This window comes from Microcaecilia unicolor, chromosome 7, assembly GCF_901765095.1.
Source record: "Microcaecilia unicolor chromosome 7, aMicUni1.1, whole genome shotgun sequence".
NCBI classification, from domain to species: domain Eukaryota; kingdom Metazoa; phylum Chordata; class Amphibia; order Gymnophiona; family Siphonopidae; genus Microcaecilia; species Microcaecilia unicolor.
The window spans coordinates 122,442,192-122,468,003 of record NC_044037.1 but is presented as its reverse complement, the minus strand read 5'-3'; the positions used below and the strand labels follow the sequence as shown (position 1 = coordinate 122,468,003).

At 50.4% G+C, this 25,812-nt stretch overlaps 1 protein-coding gene across 3 annotated transcripts in view; it reads right to left on the bottom strand.

The window, feature by feature from the left end:
* SRRM2 (serine/arginine repetitive matrix 2) overlaps positions 1-25,812 on the bottom strand; it is a 438,109-nt gene that overhangs the window by 335,514 nt on the left and 76,783 nt on the right. For all 3 annotated transcript variants that reach the window (XM_030209921.1, XM_030209923.1, XM_030209922.1), the window contains exon 6: positions 6,619-6,678. In XM_030209921.1, the coding sequence (XP_030065781.1) occupies positions 6,619-6,678 (60 nt within the window). The remainder of the gene's footprint in view (positions 1-6,618; positions 6,679-25,812) is intronic.

Here is a 25,812-nt window from a genome sequence, read left to right as displayed (position 1 = left end):
AAGGTTGGGGTGCAGAAGCGCTCCGTCGTTCTGCGAAACGAGATTCGGAAAACACTCCAATCTCCACGGTTCTTCGGAGGACAACTCCAGAAGTAGAGAGAACCAGATCTGACGGGGCAAAAAAGGCGCTATCAGAATCATGGTGCCGCGGTCTTGCTTGAGCTTCAGTAAGGTCTTCCCCACCAAAGGTATGGGAGGATAAGCATACAGGAGGCTGGTCCCCCAATGGAGGAGAAAGGTATCCGACGCCAGTCTGCCGTGTGCCTGTAGTCTGGAACAGAACAGAGGCAGCTTGTGGTTGAGAAGCGAAAAGGTCCACCGAGGGAGTGCCCCACTCTCGGAAGATCTTGCGTACCACTCTGGAATGGAGCGACCACTCGTGCGGTTGCATGACTCTGCTCAGTCTGTCGGCCAGACTGTTGTTTACGCCTGCCAGGTATGTGGCTTGGAGAAGCATGCCGAACTGGCAAGCCCAACGCCACATCCCGACGGCTTCCTGACACAGGGGGCGAGATCCGGTGCCCCCCTGCTTGTTGAAGTAATACATTGCAACCTGATTGTCTGTCCGAATTTGGATGATTTGGTAGGACAGCCGATCTCTGAAGGCCTTCAGCGCGTTCCAGACCGCTCGGAGCTCCAGGAGGTTGATCTGAAGATCTTGTTCCTGGAGGGACCACAAACCCTGGGTGTGGAGTCCATCGACATGAGCTCCCCACCCCAGGCGAGATGCATCCGTCGTCAGCACTTTCGTGGGCTGCGGAATTTGGAATGGACGTCCCAGTGTCAAATTGGTCCGAATGGTCCACCAGTGCAGCGAATTGCGGCAACTGATGGACAGACGGATGACATCCTCTAGATTCCCGGTAGCTTGACACCACTGGGAAGCTAGGGTCCATTGAGCAGGTCTCATGTGAAGGCGAGCTATGGGAGTCACATGAACCGTGGAGGCCATATGACCCAGGAGTCTCAACATCTGCCGAGCTGTGACCTGCTGAGACGCTCTGGTCTGAGAGGCAAGGGATAGAAGGTTCTGCGCCCTTGCTTCGGGAAGGAAGGCCTGAGCCGTCTGAGAATTCAGCAGCACTCCTATGAATTCCAGAGATTGGACTGGCTGGAGATGGTACTTCAGGTAATTTATCACAAACCCCAGCAGCTCCAGAAGGTGGATAGTACACTGCATGGACCAAAGAGCTCCTGCCTCTGAGGTGCTGTTGACCACCCAATCGTCGAGATACGGGAACAAATGCGCTCCCAGCTTGCGTAGATACGCCGCAACCACCACAAGACACTTCGTGAATACTCGCGGTGCAGAGGCGAGTCCAAAGGGCAGCACACAATACTGAAAGTCCCGTGTCCCCAGACGGAATCGGAGATGCTGTCTGTGAGCTGGCAGTATTGGGATCTGAGTGTAAGCGTCCTTTAAATCCAGGGAACATAGCCAATCGTCTTTCTGAATCATGGGTAGAAGGGTGCCTAAGGAAAGCATCCTGAACTTCTCTTTGACCAGGTATTTGTTCAGGCCTCTCAGGTCTAGGATGGGGCGCATCCCCCGTTTCCTTTTCCACAAGGAAGTACCTGGAATAGAATCCCTGCCCTTCCTGCCCGGGTGGCACGGGCTCGACCGCATTGGCGCTGAGAAGGGCGGAGAGTTCCTCTGCAAGTACCTGCCTGTGATGGGAGCTGAAGGATTGGGCTCCCAGTGGGCAATTTGGTGGAGGCCAAATTCAGGGTGTATCCGCACCGCATATTTGGAGAACCCACTAGTCGGAGGTTATGAGAGGCCACCTTTGGTGAAAAACTTTCAACCTCCCCCCGACCGGCAGGTCGTCCGGTACGGACACTTTGATGGCGGCTATGTTCCCATGGATCCAGTCAAAAGCCCGTCCCAGGCTTTTGCTGTGGAGGCGCAGGGGGCTGCTTAGCCGCACGCTGTTGACGGGAACGAGCGCGCTGGGACTGTCCCTATGCCTGAGGAGGCCTTCGGGCCGGCTGGGTGTACCTACGCTTGTTGTAAGTGTAGGGCGCAGCCTGCCTGGCCCGGGAAAAACGTCCACCTGCAGAGGTTGATGCTGAAGGCGCCCGGTGGGAGAGCTTCTCGAGTGCGGTTTCCCGCTGGTGTAGTTGGTCCACCAACTGCTCGACCTTCTCGCTAAAGATGTTATCCCCCCGGCAAGGGACATCCGCCTGTCGTTGCTGGGTGCGGTTGTCCAGGTCAGAGGCACGCAGTCAGGAGAGTCTGCGCATCACTATACCTTGGGCCGCAGCTCGAGATGCCACATCACAGGTGTCATAGATACCCCTGGACAGGAACTTTCTGCACGCCTTCAGCTGCCTGACCACCTCCTGAAAGGGCCTGGACTGCTCCGGAGTGAGCTTGTCGACCAGGTCCGCCAGTTGCTTCACATTGTTCCGCATGTGGATGCTCGTGTAGAGCTGGTATGACTGGATGCGGGTCACAAGCATGGAAGATTGGTAGGCCTTCCTCCCAAACGAGTCCAGAGTGCGAGACTCCTGCCCCGGGGGCGCCGAGGCGGTATCCCTCGAACTCCGTGCCCTCTTGAGAGCAGAGTCCACGACCGCTGAGTCATGAGGCAATTGGGGCCGCATCAACTCTGGGTCAGAGTGGATCCTGTATTGGGACTCCGCTTTTTTGGGGATGGTGGGGTTAGATAAGGGCTTCAGCCAGTTCCGAAGCAGTGTCTCTTTGAGGACATTGTGCAACGGCACCGTGGAAGACTCTCTAGGTGGTGATGGATAGTCGAGGACCTCGAGCATCTCAGCCCTCGGCTCATCCACAGAGACCACGGGGAAGGGAATGCAAATAGACATGTCCCTGACGAAGGAGGCAAAGGAGAGGCTCTCAGGGGGCGAGAGCTTCCTCTCCTGTGAAGGAGTAGGGTCAGAGGGAAGTCCCTCAGACTCCTCTGAGGAGAAATATCTGGGGTCCTCCTCCTCCCCCCACGAGGCCTCTTCCTCGGTGTCGGACATGAGCTCTTGCAGCTCAGACCTGAACCGGGCCCGTCTCGACTGCGAGGAACCATGTCCTCGATGATGGCGTCGAACGGTGGACTCCCACGCCGGCGGGGATGAAGCTCCCTCCATCGACGGGGATTCCACCTGCGTGGCAGTTGACACCGGTGCCGCAAGCGGCGTCGGTGTCGGAGGCCTCGGCATCAGGCTAGAGCACGCCGGCGCCTCCATCAACAGCGCCGGGGGCGTGCCGGCAAAGCCTGGCGCATCAGCCCTTCCAGAATCCCTGGAAGGATGGCTCGGAGGCACTTGTCAAGGCCCGCTGTCGGGAAAGGCAGGGGGGCCAGTGTGGGTGTCTGTGCCGGAAGCTGCTCGGGTCCAGGAGACGGTACCGAAGCACCCATGGACTGACGCAGCGACACCTCTTCAACCGAGAGGGAACGCTCCTCTCGGCACTGCCGCTTCCTCGGCGTCAAATCATCTCTGGAGGCGCCGGAACTGGTAGTCCCGTGCGCCGTGGGTGACCGATGACGGTGCTTTTTAGTCTTCTTTCGGTGCCCATCATCGGCGCTCGGCAGCAGAGATGAAGAGGAAGTAGAACCCCCCCCCCGGCCTCGAGGGATCGGGTCTGACAGGGTTCGGTCCCGATGGCCCTGGGTAGAGGGAGTGGCCGGGGCCGATTGCCCCCGCCGTCGCCGGTAAGCCGGCGGGCCAACGGTACCTGTACTCCTGGGGTCGGTGCCATCGTCGGTGCCAATTTCGTCGACATCGGTACCAGTACTGAAGATCCGGCCGTCGACACCGATGCCGTCGACGTCGAGGGGCCGGCGCAAGTTCTAAAAAGACGGTCCCGAAGGACTTGCCTCGACACCTGTGTCCACTTCCGCAAGCCGAGACACAAGGTGTACGTCTTGGTATTATGCTCCGGCCCAAAGCACTGGAGGCACCAAGCGTGGGTATCTGCGAGATCTGCCGGCCGCACCGACCACACTTTTTGAATCCGCTCGGGACCTTCGAGGACATCGACGGAAAAATCGCGTCAGCGAAGTCAGTCGTCGATGGTGGCGGTGAAAAGCACACCCAAAAAAAGAAACGACCGCGCGGTCACAAGGCCGCGAGGCGCCCCAGCGGCTAAAGACGAGGGGACAAACTTCTTTTTTTTTTTTAAACAGAAGAAAAGAGGCGCGAACACGCACGAAAAGAGAAAAAAAAACTCCGGTTTCCGAGGCTGACAGAGAGACGATAACACGTGTCTCTCCAGCGCGGAATCGAAAAAAACTGAGCGGGAACGGTCGCGCACGGGCAGGAAGACGGCCACACATGTGCTGTGGCCGTGCCCTGCGTGCGGGACCACCCGCGAAGTTTTGTTCCGGTTGGTAGGGGCTGCCGTGGACGTCAACCTCAGTCGTGAGAACAAGCAGCCTGCTTGTCCTCGGAGAAAGAGTCTGCCAGAAAAGCAGATCCCATCTCTACCTTTGCCACTTCAGCATCTATTAAGGCCATATCATCCAAACCTCTGTCCAAAGTGTGCTCAGAGTAATGGAAACATGCCCTAGCAACCAAGGAACAACAGATGGCTGCCTGAACCGCCAAGGCGGAGACATCAATACTGCTCTTTAAAAGAGCTTCCATACGCCTATTCTGAACATCCTTAAGAGACGTACCCCCATCCACAGGGATTGCATTTCTCTTTGTAACCGCTGAGACAACTGCATCCACTATAGGGTGTTTAAGAAGGGCCTTGTCAGCATCTGGCACAGGATAGAGACGAACCATTAACCTAGTGAGCCTAAAGGGAGAATCTGGGGCATCTCACTGAGTCTCAATGATATCTTGGATATCCTGATGCATAGGTAAAGTCTTACCTGGTCTTCTAATACCCTTCATTAGAAGATCCACTTTGCGGCTTTCCACGGCTGTGGATTGGTACTCCTCAAAATGGAAGGTAGAAGCTACCAACGAAATGAGGTCCTGCAAATCTTCCTTGTGGAAAATTTAAACTACAGAAGGATCCCCACCTGGAAGCAAAGACTCTATCCTGGGTTTCACCATGCTAGGGTCCTCAGAAAGCATTTCCTCCATTAAATAGTCTGACCCCTCCGAAGCAGGCATGTCCTGATCTGGATCAGAAACCAGATCCTCCTCTAGGTCCCAGGTCCCCCTGGAACGCTTAGCAGGCAGAGTTTGACTGTCCAAGTTCTTACCCAAAGGCACTGTAAGGAGATTAGACTTTTGCAACAAAAAGGCCTTATATATCTGTAAAACAAATTCTGGTGGGAAGCTGTCCCCTGAGGACCCCGAGGGCACAGATAAGGCCAAATCAGCCTGCTCTAACAGCGGGGGCTGCAGAGCATTTCCCACCACTCCGGGCACCGGCACTGCATCCGAACCACCCAAATCTCTTGATACTTCGGCCACTGCCAGCATTGCCAAAACAACCTGGGAAGGGCCAACCTCCACATCAGTGTCTACCGCCGTACAAAATTTACAGACACCTGAAGCCACTAGACCGCGCCGAAGACAGAGCAGCATATAAGCTTCTCAGCCATAGCGCTGAGAGAAAACGCCGGTGCAGTTTGAGTCTTTTTTTTTTTCTTCAAGAAAAAAAAAAAGTACTATAGAAAGCCGACGACGACAGAGACGGACACTTTTTTTTTTTTAACCAGCGGCTACCTCTCAGCCTTAAAATTCTCTTCTCCTGAAGAGCTGAAGGCTAGCTAACAACCTGCAGAAAAAAAGAAGCAGGGAGACCAAGGGAGGGAGTGTGTGTGTGTGGGGGAACCCGGCCAGCTGAGTGTGACACCCGCAGATCTCAGCCCCCAGACACAGCAAGTGACACCGGGGTACAGAATAAGTAACCACTAAGTCACTCAACTCCAAAATAAAAGAAAAAGACTGAAAGGGCTGACCACCTTCCACCTGCTGGAGACAGATAAATACTGAATCTAGTAACAGTTAGCCAGGGCTCTCATTGGCTCTCTCTAGAGTCAGAGTTTTCTGTCTCCACCTGCTGGAAGGCGTGCACAACCCAACAGTTGCACTCTGGGCCGGTGCGGAGGGACGTTAAGGAAAAAGACGTTGCACTGAGTAGTGAAATTGGATGGTGAGGAGAGACAGACAGGGTGATGCTAGATGGGAGAGAAATATGAGAGAGATCCTTGGTGGCTTTTTTGGGGGGGAGGGGGGAGCGCGCGCAAAAGAGGAGATGCTGCATAGATGGAGAGTGAATTTTATACAGTCAGGATTACTATAGTGAGATGCCTGTTGGCTGCTTTATGCAATTGTGGGATTAAAAATTTTAGAACAATTAATCAAGGGGTTGGCATTTTTAGCTGATGTACAGCTCTAGTCAGGACAGTTAAAGACATAAGCTGAAACATTCTTTGCACTGACTGAGAAATAATTCACTTCATATCCGCGTGTCTCTGCTTTCCCTTTTTTTTCAACTGGGGTTTAGTACTGTTTGTTTTTTTTCCCTCTCCTGTGAACAATAGTATGCACCGTGCACTCTCCTGAAAAGTAATGCCAAATTGCCATCTCAACGGCAACAGTAGGTAGGCGTCACCAGTTCTGAAAATGTTTTGATCCTCCAGGATGACAAACACTGTGTGAACAATGTCATAATTAGCATCAAGGTGAAACACATACCTATGCTTACTCTTCTTGGAACTTTTCTTCTTGTCTTTGCGAGGAGAACTGCTTACAGACCTGAGAAAAGAGAAAGCAAAGTTGCTTACCCCCAAGGACAACAGGGTGTTCAATCTACACACATGGGTAATAAAATGAACACAGCCCTAGATTTGATACTTCTTGAAAAGCTTTTCTGAGTTTTCTGCATGCTCCATTGAGTATGTATAGGTTTATCCTTGCATTCACAATATTGTTCAGGTTCCCTTCCAGTATATCAAACACAAAAAGAGGCAAAAAAAAAAAAAAAGCAACCCCCCCCCCCCCCCCCACTGTACACAAAAACAGGAGAAACACTGACATTACAACAAATACATGCATATGTAAAAATATAAATAGGTATAACATCTCAAGAAACAGATGGCATCAACCACTTTTATTCTTTAAAACAATCACATATAAAGCGAATGCTACATACCTGTAGAAGGTATTCTCCGACAACAGCAGGCTGATTGTTCTCACTGATGGGTGACGTCCACGGCAGCCCCTCCAATCGGAATCTTCACTAGCAAAGTCCTTTGCTAGCCCCCGCGCGCATGCGCGGCCGTCTTCCCGCCCGAAACCGGCTCGAGCCGGCCAGTCTTATATGTAGCAAGACAAAGACAAGGGAAAACACAACTCCAAAGGGGAGGCGGGCGGGTTTGTGAGAACAATCAGCCTGCTGTCCTCGGAGAATACCTTCTACAGGTATGTAGCATTCGCTTTCTCCGAGGACAAGCAGGCTGCTTGTTCTCACTGATGGGGTATCCCTAGCCCCCAGGCTCACTCAAAACAACAACCATGGTCAATTGGGCCTCGCAACGGCGAGGACATAACTGAGATTGACCTAAAAAAATTTACCAACTAACTGAGAGTGCAGCCTGGAACAGAACAAACAGGGCCCTCGGGGGGTGGAGTTGGATCCTAAAGCCCAAACAGGTTCTGAAGAACTGACTGCCCGAACCGACTGTCGCGTCGGGTATCCTGCTGCAGGCAGTAATGAGATGTGAATGTGTGGACAGATGACCACGTCGCAGCTTTGCAAATTTCTTCAATGGAGGCTGACTTCAAGTGGGCTACCGACGCAGCCATGGCTCTAACATTATGAGCCGTGACATGACCCTCAAGAGCCAGCCCCGCCTGGGCGTAAGTGAAGGAAATGCAATCTGCTAGCCAATTGGATATGGTGCGTTTCCCCACAGCCACTCCCCTCCTATTGGGATCAAAAGAAACAAACAATTGGGCGGACTGTCTGTTGGGCTGTGTCCGCTCCAGATAGAAGGCCAATGCTCTCTTGCAGTCCAATGTGTGCAGCTGACGTTCAGCAGGGCAGGAATGAGGACGGGGAAAGAATGTTGGCAAGACAATTGACTGGTTCAGATGGAACTCCGACACGACCTTTGGCAAGAACTTAGGGTGAGTGCGGAGGACTACTCTGTTATGATGAAATTTGGTGTAAGGGGCCTGGGCTACCAGGGCCTGAAGCTCACTGACTCTACGAGCTGAAGTAACTGCCACCAAGAAAATGACCTTCCAGGTCAAGTACTTCAGATGGCAGGAATTCAGTGGCTCAAAAGGAGGTTTCATCAGCTGGGTGAGAACGACATTGAGATCCCATGACACTGTAGGAGGCTTGACAGGGGGCTTTGACAAAAGCAAACCTCTCATGAAGCGAACAACTAAAGGCTGTCCCGAGATCGGCTTACCTTCCACATGGTAATGGTATGCACTGATTGCACTAAGGTGAACCCTTACAGAGTTGGTCTTGAGGCCAGACTCAGACAAGTGCAGAAGGTATTCAAGCAGGATCTGTGTAGGACAAGAGCGAGGATCTAGGGCCTTGCTGTCACACCAGACGGCAAACCTCCTCCATAGAAAGAAGTAACTCCTCTTAGTGGAATCTTTCCTGGAAGCAAGCAAGATGCGGGAGACACCCTCTGACAGACCCAAAGAGGCAAAGTCTACGCTCTCAACATCCAGGCCGTGAGAGCCAGGGACCGGAGGCTGGGATGCAGAAGAGCCCCTTCGTCCTGCGTGATGAGGGTCGGAAAACACTCCAATCTCCACGGTTCTTCGGAGGATAACTGCAGAAGAAGAGGGAACCAGATCTGACGCAGCCAAAAAGGAGCAATCAGAATCATGGTGCCTCGGTCTTGCTTGAGTTTCAGCAAAGTCTTCCCCACCAGAGGAATGGGAGGATAAGCATACAGCAGACCCTCCCCCCAATTCAGGAGGAAGGCATCCGATGCCAGTCTGCCGTGGGCCTGAAGCCTGGAACAGAACTGAGGGACTTTGTGGTTCGCTCGAGATGCGAAGAGATCCACCAAGGGGGTGCCCCACGCTTGGAAGATCTGGCGCACCACTCGGGAGTTGAGCGACCACTCGTGAGGTTGCATAATCCTGCTCAATCTGTCGGCCAGACTGTTGTTTACGCCTGCCAGATATGTGGCTTGGAGCACCATGCCGTGACGGCGAGCCCAGAGCCACATGCTGACGGCTTCCTGACACAGGGGGCGAGATCCGGTGCCCCCCTGCTTGTTGACGTAGTACATGGCAACCTGGTTGTCTGTCTGAATTTGGATAATTTGGTGGGACAGCCGATCTCTGAAAGCCTTCAGAGCGTTCCAGATCGCTCGCAACTCCAGAAGATTGATCTGTAGATCGCGTTCCTGGAGGGACCAGCTTCCTTGGGTGTGAAGCCCATCGACATGAGCTCCCCATCCCAGGAGAGACGCATCCGTGGTCAGCACTTTTTGTGGCTGAGGAATTTGGAAAGGACGTCCCAGAGTCAAATTGGACCAAATCGTCCACCAATACAGGGATGCGAGAAAACTCGTGGACAGGTGGATCACGTCTTATAGATCCCCAGCAGCTTGAAACCACTGGGAAGCTAGGGTCCATTCAGCAGATCTCATGTGAAGGCAGGCCATGGGAGTCACATGAACTGTGGAGGCCATGTGGCCCAGCAATCTCAACATCTGCCGAGCTGTGATCTGCTGCGACGCTCGTACCCGCGAGACGAGGGACAACAAGTTGTTGGCCCTCGCCTCTGGGAGGTAGGCGCGAGCCGTCCGAGAATCCAGCAGAGCTCCTATGAACTCGAGTTTCTGCACTGGGAGGAGATGGGACTTTGGGTAATTTATCACAAACCCCAGTAGCTCCAGGAGGCGAATAGTCATCTGCATGAACTGCAGGGCTCCTGCCTCGGATGTGTTCTTCACCAGCCAATCATCGAGATATGGGAACACGTGCACCCCCAGCCTGCGAAGTGCCGCTGCTACTACAGCCAAGCACTTTGTGAACACCCTGGGCGCAGAGGCGAGCCCAAAGGGTAGCACACAGTACTGGAAGTGACGTGTGCCCAGCTGAAATCGCAGATACTGTCTGTGAGCTGGCAGTATCGGGATGTGTGTATAGGCATCCTTCAAGTCCAGAGAGCATAGCCAATCGTTTTCCTGAATCATGGGAAGGAGGGTGCCCAGGGAAAGCATCCTGAACTTTTCTTTTACGAGATATTTGTTCAGGGCCCTTAGGTCTAGGATGGGACGCATCCCCCCTGTTTTCTTTTCCACAAGGAAGTACCTGGAATAGAATCCCAGCCCCTCTTGCCCGGATGGCACGAGCTCGACCGCATTGGCGCTGAGAAGGGCGGAGAGTTCCTCTGCAAGTACCTGCTTGTGCTGGAAGCTGTAAGACTGAGCTCCCGGTGGACAATTTGGAGGTTTGGAGGCCAAATTGAGGGTGTATCCTTGCCGAACTATTTGCAGAACCCACTGATCGGAGGTTATGAGAGGCCACCTTTGGTGAAAAGCTTTCAACCTCCCCCCGACCGGCAGGTCGCCCGGCACTGACACTTGGATGTCGGCTATGCTCTGCTGGAGCCAGTCAAAAGCCCGTCCCTTGCTTTTGCTGGGGAGCCGAGGGGCCTTGCTGAGTCGCACGCTGCTGACGAGAGCGAGCGCGCTGGGGCTTAGCCTGGGCCACAGGCTGTCGAGAAGGAGGATTGTACCTACGCTTGCCAGAAGAGTAGGGACCAGTCTTCCTTCCCCCGAAAAATCTTCTACCTGTAGAGGTAGATGCTGAAGGCTGCCGGCGGGAGAACTTGTCGAATGCGGTATCCCGGTGGTGGAGATGCTCTACCACCTGTTCGACCTTCTCTCCAAAAATATTGTCCGCACGGCAAGGCGAGTCCGCAATCCGCTGCTGGAGTCTATTCTCCAGGTCGGAGGCACGCAGCCATGAGAGCCTGCGCATCACCACACCTTGAGCAGCGGCCCTGGACGCAACATCAAAGGTGTCATACACCCCTCTGGCCAGGAATTTTCTGCACGCCTTCAGCCTCCTGACCACCTCCTGAAAAGGCTTGGCTTGCTCAGGGGGGAGCGCATCAACCAAGCCCGCCAACTGCCGCACATTGTTCCGCATGTGTATGCTCGTGTAGAGCTGGTAAGACTGGATTTTGGCCACGAGCATAGAAGAATGGTAGGCCTTCCTCCCAAAGGAGTCTAAGGTTCTAGAGTCTTTGCCCGAGGGCGCCGAAGCATGCTCCCTAGAACTCTTAGCCTTCTTTAGGGCCAAATCCACAACTCCAGAGTCATGAGGCAACTGGGTGCGCATCAGCTCTGGGTCCCCATGGATCCGGTACTGGGACTCGATCTTCTTGGGAATGTGGGGATTACTTAGTGGCTTGGTCCAGTTCGCAAGCAATGTCTTTTTTAGGACATGGTGCAAGGGAACAGTGGACGCTTCCTTAGGTGGAGAAGGATAGTCCAGGAGCTCAAACATTTCAGCCCTGGGCTCGTCCTCCACAACCACCGGGAAGGGGATGGCCGTAGACATCTCCCGGACAAAGGAAGCGAAAGACAGACTCTCAGGAGGAGAAAGCTGTCTTTCAGGGGAGGGAGTGGGATCAGAAGGAAGACCCTCAGACTCCTCGTCAGAGAAATATCTGGGGTCTTCCTCTTCCTCCCACGAGGCCTCACCTTCGGTGTCAGACACAAGTTCACGAACCTGTGTCTGCAACCTCGCCCGGCTCGACTCCGTGGAGCCACGTCCACGATGGGGGCGTCGAGAGGTAGACTCCCTCGCCCGCATCGGCGAAGCTCCCTCCGCCGACGTAGTCGGGGAGCCCTCCTGGGAGGTGGCCGCAGTCGGCACCGCACGCGGTACCGACGTCGGGGACCTCACCCCGGGCGATGGGCCAGCCGGCGCCACGCTCGACGGTACCGGAGGCGCAAGCACCGCCGGTACCGGAGGGGTAGGGCGCAACAGCTCTCCCAGAATCTCTGGGAGAACGGCCCGGAGGCTCTCGTTCAGAGCGGCTGCAGAGAAAGGCAGAGAGGTCGATGCAGGCGTCGACGTCAGAACCTGTTCCGGGCGTGGAGGCTGTTCCGGGCTGTCCAGAGTGGAGCGCATCGACACCTCCTGAACAGAGGGTGAGCGGTCCTCTCGGTGCCGATGCCTGCTGGGTGCCGACTCCCTCGGCGACCCAGAGCTCTCGGTGCCGACGCGGGGAGGAGACCGGTGTCGATGCTTCTTCGACTTCTTCCGAAGCATGTCACCGGAGCTCCCCGGCACCGACGAGGAGGACGTAGAATCCAGCCGTCGCTTCCTCGGGGCCGAGGCCGAAGGAGGTCGGTCTCGGGGGGGCTGTACCGCAGGAGCCCTCAGGGTAGGGGGAGACCCACCCGAAGGCTCACCGCCACCAGCAGGGGAATGGACAGCCCTCACCTGCACTCCAGACGATGCACCACCGTCCGACGACATCAGCAGATGAGGTCCCGGTACCACTGACGTCGATGCAGTCGCCCGATGCCTCAGCGCCGATGCAGAGACTCGATGCCTCGATGCACCCGATACACTAGCAGCCGAGGAAGAAGGTCTGGACGCTGACGACGTTGATGCACTCGATGCCCCCGGTGCCGATGCCGACGAAGAGCCAGAGAACAAAACGTTCCACTGGGCCAATCTCGCTACCTGAGTCCGCCTTTGTAACAGGGAACACAGACTACAGTTCTGAGGACGGTGCTCGGCCCCCAGACACTGAAGACACGACGAGTGCCTATCAGTGAGTGAGATTACCCGGGCGCACTGGGTGCACTTCTTGAAGCCGCTGGCAGGCTTCGATGTCATGGGCGGAAAAATCACGCCGGCAAAATGGCGAAAATGAGCACCAAAACTTAGAGGGAGAAAAATCTCGACCGAGGCCGAAAAGAGGCCTACCCCGACGACGAAAGAAAACTTACCGGGGCAAAATCTGAAAAAATACGGGAAGGGGCAAACGAAACCCGAGAGGGCTTCCGGAGCACTTCCCAAACAGTTTTTGAGGATTTTCCGAAGAAAAAACACGTCGAAAAAAGGACGCGCGAGGTCGACTTTCCGGGGCTCGACACGGCGAAAACACGACCGTACCGAGTGCGGACGAAAGAAGACTGGCCGGCTCGAGCCGGTTTCGGCCGGGAAGACGGCCGCGCATGCGCGGTGCGCGCGGGGGCGCGAGGGCTAGCAAAGGACTTTGCTAGAGAAGATTCCGATTGGAGGGGCTGCCGTGGACGTCACCCATCAGTGAGAACAAGCAGCCTGCTTGTCCTCGGAGAATTAAAACTTATACAGACATTTAAAAAGAGAACTAGCATGATCATATTCTTCATTCAAAGTCCTGCAAGGATAAAATGCCCAACGTGTTTTGGCCAATGCCTGCTTCAGGACTATTACTTGAAAACAGCAAGATGCTAAGAAGGGACAGACCAAAAGCACACCAAAGGAGCAATGACTACAAGAAATAAAAAAAAAATTTTTTCATCACAAACAAATGAGAAGTCAAAACATAGCATAGTAACATAGTAAATGACGGCAGATAAAGACCTGTACGGTGGTCCATCCAATCTGCCCAACAAGATAAACTCTTATTTATTTGCTGCATTTATATGCCACATTTCCCCACCTATTTGCAGGCTCAATGTGGCTTACAATATAACAACAATCACATTGATGGACTAAGAAAATCAGAACATAGATAACAGATAAGGTGCAAAAAATATATCATGGCAACCATATTAACGGAGTGAGAATTTCAGCATTGTTGCAGATAAGGTGCAAGGAAAATTATTATTAAATTTGTACCCCGCACCTTCCCACAGAAGCAGGTACAATGCGGCTTACATAGTTAACAGAATTACAATTATTAGATTCATTAAGAATATTAAGAACTATAATATAACACAATAATAGAATGCTTTAAGTATATGTTAATTAACATGGAAAGGAGTAATGAAGATAGATAAGGAAATGGGGATGGTTATGATGAAGAAAGGATGGGGAAGGGAAGACTAGGTTAGTATGGAGTAGCTGGGGGACATGGATAATATAGACATCGTTATAATAAGAGAAATTTGTAGGTTTATGTCGGGTTATTTGGATAAGCCAGCTTAAAGAGATGGGTTTTCAACATTTTCCTAAAAGGTAAATGGTCATTAATTGCTCTGATGGATCTTGGTAATGCGTTCCAAAGCTGGCTGCCCAGAAAGGAAAAGATGGATGCATAGATTGTTTTGTATTTGATTCCTTTGCAATTGGGAAGGTGCAAATTAAGGTAAGTACGTGAAGACACTGAGCTGTTTCTGGTAGGAAGGTCGATAAGGTTATTCATGTAACTAGGGGATTCTCCGTGTATGATCTTGTGAATCAGAGTATGTATCCATTATGTATAATAAGAAGTGGAAAATAGATAAAACATAACTATGATATCAGGACAAGATATAATAATCAGTAAGTATGTGATACTTTATTTGTATATCCGAGTTTGATTTCTCTTTGCTTTTCTAAGGGCACAGACCATAGAAGTCTGCCCCAGCACTGTTCTTGTACTAAGTTCTGAAGCTAACGTCGAAGCCCCTTAAAATTTTGACTCAAGCCCATCCCTATCTATTTAGTCACGATCAGGGCATAGACCGTATAAGTCTGCTCAGCTCCCATTTTGTTTCCCAATTACCAGCATCAGCACCCAATCTCGGCTAAGATTCCGCGGAACCATTCCTTCTAAACGGGATTCCTTTGTGTTTATCCCACAAGTTTGAATTCCATTACCGTTTTCATCTCCACCTCCTCCCGCAGGAGGGCATTCCACATATCCACCACCCTCTCCGTGAAAAAATACTTCATGACATTAATCTTGAGTCTGCCCCCCTTCAACCTCAATTCCTGTCCTTTAGTTCCACCGCCTTCCCGTCTCCGAAAAAGGTTCATTTAAAGATTAATACCTTTCAAATATTTGAACGTCTGTATCATGTCACCCCTGTTTCTCCTTTCCTCTAAGGTATACGTGTTCAGGTCAGCAAGTCTCTCCTCGTACGGTTTGCAACGCAAATCCCATACCATTTTTGTAGCTTTTCTTTGCACCGCTTCCAGTCTTTTTACATTTTTAGCAAAATACGGCCTCCAAAACCAGTGCTTTTTTTGTGCCGGTACGCAACGGTACGGCGTACCGGCACCTTTTTCTCCTCCTCCCCTCCCCTCCCATTACTTCCAGCGATTCTCCGCCTCTCTCATGCCCTCCCATCGACGTGCAGCGATTTTTCCGTCCCTCCCCTACCCTCACCTCTCTCATATCCAGCGATTCTTCGTCCCTCAGCGTCCTCCTTCACTGCCTGCCAGCCAGTCGGACTCAGAAGCGAACGGTGCAGGCAGCGATTGGCTGGCAGCGTCGTAGCTTCCCTCTGCAAGTCCCGCCTATGCGTAAACAGGAAGTTGTAGGCGGGACTTGCAGAGGGAAGCTACGACGCTGCCAGCCAATCGCTGCCTGCACCGTTCGCTTCTGAGTCCGACTGGCTGGCAGGCAGTGAAGGAGGACGCTGAGGGACGAAGAATCGCTGGATATGAGAGAGGTGAGGGTAGGGGAGGGACGGAAAAATCGCTGCACGTCGATGGGAGGGCATGAGAGAGGCGGAGAATCGCTGGAAGTAATGGGAGGGGAGGGGAGGGAGAATCGCTGGAAATCAATGGGAGGGAAGGGCAGGGGAGAGAGAATTGCTGGAAATCAATGGGATGGGAGGGAAGGGCAGGGGAGAGAGAATTGCTGGACATGGGATGGGAGGGAAGGGCAGGGGAGAGAGAATTGCTGGAAATCAATGGGATGGGAGGGAAGGGCAGGGGAGAGAATTGCTGGACATGGGAAGGGCAGGGGAGAGAGAATTGCTGGACATGGGAAGGGCAGGGGAGAGAGAATTGCTGGACGGGATGGGAGAGAAGGGCAGGGGAAAGAGAATTGCTGGAAATCAATGAGATGGGAGGGAAGGGCAGGGGAGAGAGAATTGCTGGACATGGGATGGGAGGGAAGGGCAAGGGAGAGAGAATTGCTGGACATGGGAAGGGCAGGGGAGAGAGAATTGCTGGACATGGGAAGGGCAGGGGAGAGAGAATTGCTGGACATGGGAAGGGCAGGGGAGAGAGAATTGCTGGACATGGGATGGGAGGGAAGGGCAGGGGAGAGAGAATTGCTGGAAATCAATGGGATGGGAGGGAAGGGCAGGGGAGAGAATTGCTGGACATGGGAAGGGCAGGGGAGAGAGAATTGCTGGACATGGGAAGGGCAGGGGAGAGAGAATTGCTGGACGGGATGGGAGAGAAGGGCAGGGGAAAGAGAATTGCTGGAAATCAATGGGATGGGAGGGAAGGGCAGGGGAGAGAGAATTGCTGGACATGGGATGGGAGGGAAGGGCAAGGGAGAGAGAATTGCTGGACATGGGAAGGGCAGGGGAGAGAGAATTGCTGGAAATCAATGGGATGGGAGGGAAGGGCAGGGGAGAGAATTGCTGGACATGGGAAGGGCAGGGGAGAGAGAATTGCTGGACATGGGAAGGGCAGGGGAGAGAGAATTGCTGGACGGGATGGGAGAGAAGGGCAGGGGAAAGAGAATTGCTGGAAATCAATGGGATGGGAGGGAAGGGCAGGGGAGAGAGAATTGCTGGACATGGGATGGGAGGGAAGGGCAAGGGAGAGAGAATTGCTGGACATGGGAAGGGCAGGGGAGAGAGAATTGCTGGACATGGGATGGGAGGGAAGGGCAGGGGAGAGAGAATTGCTGGAAATCAATGGGATGGGAGGGAAGGGTAGGGGAGAGAGAATTGCTGGACATGGGAAGGGCAGGGGAGAGAGAATTGCTGGAAATCAATGGGATGGGAGGGAAGGGCAGGAGAGAGAGAATTGCTGGAAATCAATGGGATGGGAGGGAAGGGCAGGGGAGAGAGAATTGCTGGAAATCAATGGGATGGGAGGGAAGGGCAGGGGAGAGAGAATTGCTGGACATGGGATGGGAGGGAAGGGCAGGGGAGAGAGAATTGCTAGAAATCAATGGGATGGGAGGGAAGGGCAGGGGAGAGAGAATTGCTGGACATGGGATGGGCTGGGAGGGAAGGGCAAGGGAGAGAGAATTGCTGGACATGGGAAGGGCAGGGGAGAGAGAATTGCTGGACGGGATGGGAGAGAAGGGCAGGGGAAAGAGTATTGCTGGAAATCAATGGGATGGGAGGGAAGGGCAGGGGAGAGAGAATTGCTGGACATGGGATGGGAGGGAAGGGCAAGGGAGAGAGAATTGCTGGACATGGGATGGGAGGGAAGGGCAGGGGAGAGAGAATTGCTGGAAATCAATGGGATGGGAGGGAAGGGCAGGGGAGAGAGAATTGCTGGACATGGGAAGGGCAGGGGAGAGAGAATTGCTGGAAATCAATGGGATGGGAGGGAAGGGCAGGAGAGAGAGAATTGCTGGAAATCAATGGGATGGGAGGGAAGGGCAGGGGAGAGAGAATTGCTGGAAATCAATGGGTGGGAAGGGCAGGGGAGAGAGAATTGCTGGACATGGGATGGGAGGGAAGGGCAGGGGAGAGAGAATTGCTGGACATGGGAAGGGCAGGGGAGAGAGAATTGCTAGAAATCAATGGGATGGGAGGGAAGGGCAGGGAAGAGAGAATTGCTGGACATGGGATGGGAGGGAAGGGCAGGGGAGAGAGAATTGCTGGACATGGGATGGGAGGGAAGGGCAGAGGTGAGAGAATTGCTGGACATGGGAAGGGCAGGGGAGAGAGAATTGCTGGACATGTGATGGGCTGGGAGGGAAGGGCAAGGGAGAGAGAATTGCTGGACATGGGAAGGGCAGGGGAGAGAGAATTGCTGGACGGGATGGGAGAGAAGGGCAGGGGAAAGAGAATTGCTGGAAATCAATGGGATGGGGGGGAAGGGCAGGGGAGAGAGAATTGCTGGACATGGGATGGGAGGGAAGGGCAAGGGAGAGAGAATTGCTGGACATAGGAAGGGCAGGGGAGAGAGAATTGCTGGACATGGGATGGGAGGGAAGGGCAGGGGAGAGAGAATTGCTGGACATGGGAAGGGCAGGGGAGAGAGAATTGCTGGACATGGGATGGGAGGGAAGGGCAGGGGAGAGAGAATTGCTGGACATGGGATGGGAGGGAAGGGCAGGGGAGAGAGAATTGCTGGACATTGATGGGAGGGCAGGGATGAGATAATTGCTGGACATGGAGGGGAGGGCAGGGAAGATAGAATTTCTGGACATGGAGGGGAGAGAGGAGTATCGCTGGACGGGGAGGGGAGGACAGGGAAGAGAGAATTTCTGGACATGGAGGGGAGAGAGGAGAATCGCTGGACGGGGAGGGGAGGACAGGGAAGAAAGAATTGCTGGACATGGATGAGAGGGGAGAGAGGAGAAATGCTAGAAATGGATGGAGAGGAGAGCAGGAGATAGAGGAGAATTGCTGGACATGGATGGATGGAGGAGTTGGCTAGGAGAGAGGAGAAATGCTGACTTGGATGGAGGAGAGGGGAGAGAGAATTATTGCTTTATATGGATACAGATGAGGGAAGAGAGATGAGAAATGCTGGACATGGATGGAGGGAAAGAGAGAGGAGAAGTGCTGGACATGAATGGAGGGGAGGAAAGAAAAAAGAAGATGCGCATGGATGGAGATGAGGGAAAGGGAAGAGAGGAGAAAAACTGCACATGGATGGAGAAAATAGGCAAAAGCTGGAACCATGTTATACCTCCTCCAGTCAATTCCATGGAGGAGGACCCAGCTTTTACTTATGGATGCAGGGCAACAAAAGAAGAAGAAAGGAGGAAAGTAAAGAAATAAATGGAAAGGAAGCCCTGGAAACGGAGTTAAGAGAACAGATAGAGAGCAGCAGAATCAGAGACTGGGACCAATATGGATAGAAAAACAAAGTCACCAGACAACAAAGGTAGAAAAAAATCATTTTATTTTCATTTTAGTATTTGGAATTTGTCTTATTTTGCACTGGATATACTGGAGCTGTAACAGCTTACAGAAATTATTTATAATGAAAAAAAATCACATTATTTTTTCTCCTATACTAGTATAATATTTTCAATGATGTCTGTTTATATGCGCTATGGCTGGTATAAGGGGTGTGGCTATAATAGGGGCGGTGCCATGTGTGGTGACCCCGCCCACAATGAGTACCGGCACCTTTTTTTCTACAAAAAAAGCACTGTCCAAAACTGAACACAATACTCCTAGTGGGGCCTCATCAATGACTTGTAGAGGGGCATCAACACCTCCTTTCTTCTGCTGGTTATGACCCTCTCTATGCAGCCTAGCATCCTTCTGGCCACGGCCATCGCCTTGTCACATTGTTTCTTCACCTTTAGATCCTCTGACACCAACACCCCAAGGTCTGTCTCCTGAGTCAAGCTTTCTAATCTCTCCCCTCCTATTTGGTTCTCTCTCTTTTGGGTTTCTGCACCCCAAGTGCATCACTCTACACTTCTTGGTATTAACTTTTAACTATATAACTAAATAGGGGATACACCTCAATTCCCAGAGCCGAACGCACAATCTATTTCAAAAAGGCTCCAGTATTATTTAAAAAAAAACTTTTTAATTGTTTTGATTATTTTTAAAAGATACCAATCATACCATCCTATCACACTTCTTACCCTATGCTGCACTAAACAATATTTACAATAGCAAACGGCATTCACATTGTGGTATATGCACATTATATTCACACACCAATTTTAATTAATAACATAATACTCAGTCTTTGTAATGCAGTGATTAATGCCACGCTTTCCACATGGCCAATGTACTGTACTGTAACTGGTTGTGTTTGTCCCAACCAGAATATAACGGTGGTTCCTCCTGAGGAAGATCTAGTGAAATGCGGATCAGCATCGGGGAACTGATATACATTGGAAACATCAAGGGTTGAATAAGGAGTCTTTTATCTGCTTCTTAAACCCTGTATAACGCTGCACAGGTGGGATTTGCGATCTATGAACGGCAAACGGAGGATTCCCATTTGAACTGAAAGTGGCACATTTGGGACAAACACAACCAGTTACAGTACAGTGGCCAAGTGGAAAGCGTGACATTAATCACTGCATTACAAAGACTGAGTATTATGTTATTAATTAAAATTGGTGTGTGAATATAATGTGCATATACCACAATGTGAATGCCGTTTACTATTGTAAATATTGTTTAGTGCAGCATAGGGTAAGAAGTGTGATAGGATGGTATGATTGGTATCTTTTAAAAATAATCAAAACAATTAAAAAGTTTTTTTTTAAATAATAATGGAGCCTTTTTGAAATAGATTAACTTTTAACTGCCAGACCCTTGACCATTCTTCTAAGGTTCAGAGATCCCTTCTCATTGTATCTACTCCTTCCAGGGTATCCACTCTATCGGCTATTTTCATGTCATCTGCAAAAAGGCAAACCTTTCCTTCCAACCCTTCAGCAATATCTCCCACAAATATATTAAACAGAATAGTTCCCAGCACCGACCCCCGAGGAACTCCACTGCTCACCTTTCTTTCCTCCAAGCGGATTCCATTTACCACCACCCTCTGCCACCTGTCGGTCAACCAGTTCCTTATCCAGTTCACCACTTTCGGTCCTAAGTTCAACCCTTTCAGCTTTCTCACGAGTCTTCTGTGGGGGACCGTATCAAAAGCTTTGCTGAAGTCCAAGTAGATTACATCTAGCACACAGCCTTCATCCAGTTCTTTGGTCACCCAGTCAAAGAACTCAATAAGATTCATTTGGCAGGATTATCCTTTGGTAAAGCCATGTTGCCTTGGGTCCTATAACCCGTCGGCTTCTAGAAAGTTAACTATCCTTTCTTTCAGCAGCGACTCCATTATTTTTCCTACCACCGACGTGAGACTAACAGGTCTGTAGTTTCTCAGTTCTTCTCTGTTTCCACTTTTGAGAAGAGGGATCACATCCGCTCATCTCCAATCCCGCGGAATCTCTCTCCCATCTATAAAGATCTAATTAAACAAATCTTTAAGAGGTCCTGTCAGGACCTTCCTGAGCTCTCTCAGTATCCTGGGATGTATCCCATCCAGCCCCATTGCTTTGTCCACCTTCAGATTCTCAAGCTGTTTATAAACTTTCTTCCGTAAACAGCGCAGTATCCACTCCATTCCCAGATGTTCCCTTGGCAGCCAACCGTCGTCCTTCACCAGGATTTTCCTCCGTGAACACCGAAGAGAAATAATTGTTTAGCATGTTCGCTTTATCTTCATCACTCTCCACATAGCCATTCTCGTTATCTTTCAGTCTTGCAATTCCATCCCTATCTCTTCTCCTTTCTCCAATATATCTGAAGAAGGTCGTCACCTCTCTTTACATCTTTAGCCATTTTTTTCTTCCGCTCGGGCTTTCGCTAGCTGTACTTCCCTCTTCGCTTCTTTCAGTTTAATCCAATAATCTTTTCCATGATCCTCTCGTTGCGTTTTTTGTATTTCTTGAACAAAACCTCTTTTGCACTTATTTTTTCAGCTACTTGTTTGAAGAACAGACTTCCTGCTTCTCTTGTTTACTTGCATCACAAAAAGATCAATCGCCATATTTAGAGCAGCCTATAGCTTGGATCACCGTTTTTCCACTTCTCCTACGCTTTCCCACACCAAGAGCTCCTTATTCAGGTATTCCCCCATTTTATCAAAATCAGTACATCTGAAATCCAGTACTTTGAGTTTTGTGTGTCGGCACTCCGCCTTCGCCCTTAGTTCAAACCATACAGTGTGATGATCACTATTACATAGGTGGGCATCCACCCGAATATTGGAAACACTACCCCCATTCGTGAGCACTAGATCCAGCATCGACCATTCCCTCATGGGTTCTGTCACCATTTGTCCGAGCAAAAGACTTTGACAGGCATCCACAATCTCCCTACTTCTTTCAGATTCCGCAGACGAGACGTTCCAATCATCGTCAGACAAATTGAGATCTCCCAACAGTAGCACCTCCCCTTTCATACCCATCTTTTGAATATCTTCTATCAGATCCTTGTCTAACTTCTCCGTTTGCACAGCAGGTCTGTAGATATCCCGTGTGGATACAGGTTCCATCTTTTCCTTCCAGGACAATCCATAAAGCTTCTTCCTTTCCCCAGGTTCCCTGCATTTCAGCCGCTCTGATATTGTCTCTCACATACAGAGCCCACTCCTCCACCTCTTCGGCCCTCTCTATCCTTCCTAAAAAGATTATAGCCTGGTACGATCACATACCATTCATGGAACTTGTTGAACCACGTCTCTGTAACAGAAACAATATCCAAGTTTTCTTCAAACATTAGGGCTTGCATGTCTTGAACTTTTTTACTTAGACTACGAGCATTTGTGCACATAGCTTTCCATGTGGTTAGTGAGTTTAGGTGGTTTTCCCATATTTACATAACCTTTCCCTCTGCCATCATGTTTATTCTGGGTGTGACTTTCTGAAATCCCTTGTTTCCTTTTGTCACCCCCACCCCTCTAGTTTAAATGTCTAGAAACATATTGCCTGAATTTCTCCGCAAGGATCCTTTTTCCCCATCACAGAAAGATGTAGCCCATCATTACAGTAAAGCCTGTTATTTTTCCACGTATTACCCCATGCTCCTATATATCTAAAACCTTCTTCTTTACATCAAGACTCAAGCCACTTATTGAATTCCTCTGTTTTGTGTAGTCTTTCCTCTCCCTTCCCCCCATGTAGGAGTTAATTCAGAAAAAGACACAGTCCGTACCAAAGATTTCAGTCCCTCCTCAAACTTCTGGAATGCTCTTCTGTGCTGTAAACTTGCTATTGTTGGCCAGGTCATTTGTCCCCAAGTGAATTACATCAGCAGCATTTGAAGCTTCGCTCTCTTCTCGGATCACTTTCAGTATCTGGTCGGTACATCTTGTAGCTGAAGATCCTGGAAGACATTTCACTAGGTTGGAACCCCTGAACTGTGTTCCTAAGTTAATGCCTCAGATAATGGAGTCTCCGAGCAGTAAGAATTTTCTGCTTTTCATCATTCTGTCATTATTTGGGGGATGTTTCTTGGGTTGTGCTACTTTCATTGCCTCTGGTTCCTCCACAGTACTTCTTTTTTCACCATCATAATGATGCAAAAGAATTTGACAGGAGCAAAGCTTGGGAGGGCAAGTGTTTCTGTGTCACAGATCTTAGTCTACCAGAGCCTACTGTGACAAAAGCAAAAACATGAAAATAAAATTTAAATTACCAAACACAAAATTATCAATCTCCTCTTTCTACAATAAAACATCCTACAAAGCCTTAATCCAAAAGGAGAATATGTTCAGGAGGGCATCTCCTTAGCTCTTTAACCTTAAATCAATTTATACCTATGAGTGGTATAATTTAACAGACGAGCAAAATATACATGAGTACATACTCATTATAACAAAACAAAACAAAAAATCACAACGTGGTCCACCAGCAAATAAACTAAATTATTACAAACAACATTTCAAACATCCCCTATCTTACAAAAAATACATATGAATGCATTAAAAGTGCTCATGCCCACAAGGATATCAGCTACATTATAGAAACAAAACAGGTATGTGTAACTACAATATTCATAATATACGAAGATAAGCTCGGAAGGTTGTGCAGCCAACTAATATTCCCAAATGCCCTCATATTTGCCAACTTTAACCTTCGTCTTGACTCCCCTATCCAGTCTATGATAAAGAATTTTCATTCTTTCTTTTCTGAGCTAGGTCTCAGACAATGAATCAACTTTGCGACACACCAAGGCAGTCACACCCTGGATCTGGTTCTCTCTCCTGTGGTTTCCCATCTCTCCCCTACAGTTCCTGCCCTATTACAGATTCCATGATCCAACCATTTTTTGCTGAAGTTCACTGTCCCCACCCAAGCACATTGAGGCATATTTTCAAAGCACTTTGGGAGGCTAAGTTCCATAGGTTTCTATGGAACTTTGGGAGGCTAAGTGCTTTGAAAATGAGCCCCATTGTCTGCCATCTTGCTCTACACAAAAACTCTCTAGAGGTCTTTCAAAACTAGATGTCAATATCCCTCTTCTCCTCACTGATTTCTTAGACTTGAGTCTCGATGAACAAACTACCTCAACGTCCCAACTTCTTTGTTGGATTCTGCTGCACCGCTTTAACCTCATACCATGACTTTTTCCAGTCGCCTTGCTCCTTGGTTACATAGTAACATAGTAGATGACGGCAGAAAAAGACCTGCATGGTCCATCCAGTCTGCCCAACAAGATATACTCATATGAGTATACCTTACCATGATTTGTACCTGCCTTTTTCAGGGCACAGACCGTACAAGTCTGCCCTGCAGTATTTCCCGCCTCTCAGCCACCAGTCCCGCCTCCCATCACCGGCTCTGGCACAGACCTTATAAGTCTGCCCTCCACTATCCTCGCCTTCCAACCACCAACCCCTCTTCCCCCACCTGCTCCGCCAACCAATTTCGGCTAAGCTTCTGAGGATCCATTCCTACTGCACAGGATTCCTTTATGCATATCCCACGCATGTTTGAATTCCGTTACCGTTTTCATCTCCACCACCTCCCGTGGGAGGGCATTCCAAGCATCCACCACCCTCTCTGTGAAAAAATACTTCCTGACATCTTTCCTGAGTCTGCCCCCCTTCAATCTCATTTCATGTCCTCGCGTTCTTCCGCCTTCCCATCTCCGGAAAAGATTTGTTTGCGGATTAATACCTTTCAAGTAATTGAACGTCTGTATCATATCACCCCTGTTCCTCCTTTCCTCCCGGGTATACATGTTTAGGTCAGCAAGTCTCTGCTGATACGTCTTGGAACGCAAATCCCATACCATTCTCGTAGCTTTTCTTTGCACCGCTTCCATTTTTTTATCATCCTTCACAAGGTATGGCCTCCAAAACTGAACACAATACTCCAGGTGGGGCCTCACTAACGACTTGTACAGGGGCATCAACACTTCCTTTCTTCTGCTGATCACACCTCTCTCTATACAGCCTAGCAACCTTCTCGCTACGGCCACCGCCTTGTCACACTGTTTCGTCGCCTTCAGATCCTCGGATACTATCACACCAAGATCCCTCTCCCCCTCAGTACCTATCAGACTCTCCCCGCCTAACACATAAGTCTCTCGTGGGTTTCTACTCCCTAAATGCATCACTTTGCATTTCTTCGCATTGAATTTTAATTGCCAAACCTTAGACCATTCTTCTAGCTTCCTCAGATCCTTTTTCATGCTTTCCACTCCCTCCCGGGTGTCCACTCTGTTGCAAATCTTAGTATCATCCGGAAATAGGCAAATTTTACCTTCTAACTCTTCGGCAATGTCACTCACAAATATATTGAACAGAATCGGCCCCAGCACGGATCCCTGAGGCACTCCACTACTCACCTTTCCCTCCTCCGAGCGAACTCCATTTACCACCACCCTCTGTCTGTCCGTCAACCAGTTCACCACTTCGGGACCTATCTTCAGCCCATCTAGTTTATTTAAGAGCCTCCTGTGGGGAACCGTGTCAAAAGCTTTGCTACAATCTAAGTAGATTACGTCTATAGCACGTCGATGATTCAGTTCTCCAGTTACCCAATCAAAGAATTCAATGAGATTCGTTTGGCACGATTTCCCTCTGGTAAAACCATGTTGTCTCGGATCTTGCAACTTATTGGCTTCCAGGAAATTCACTATCCTTTCCTTCAGCATCGCTTCCATTACTTTTCCAATAACCGAAGTGAGGCTTACCGGCCTGTAGTTCCATGATAGCCTTTGTTTAGTTAGGAAAAGTTACGTAGAGCACAGCACCACAGGAGGAAATCAAAATCACCCTTTGATCTTGTTTTGTATAGATTGCTGTCTCGAACTTATAACTATCACG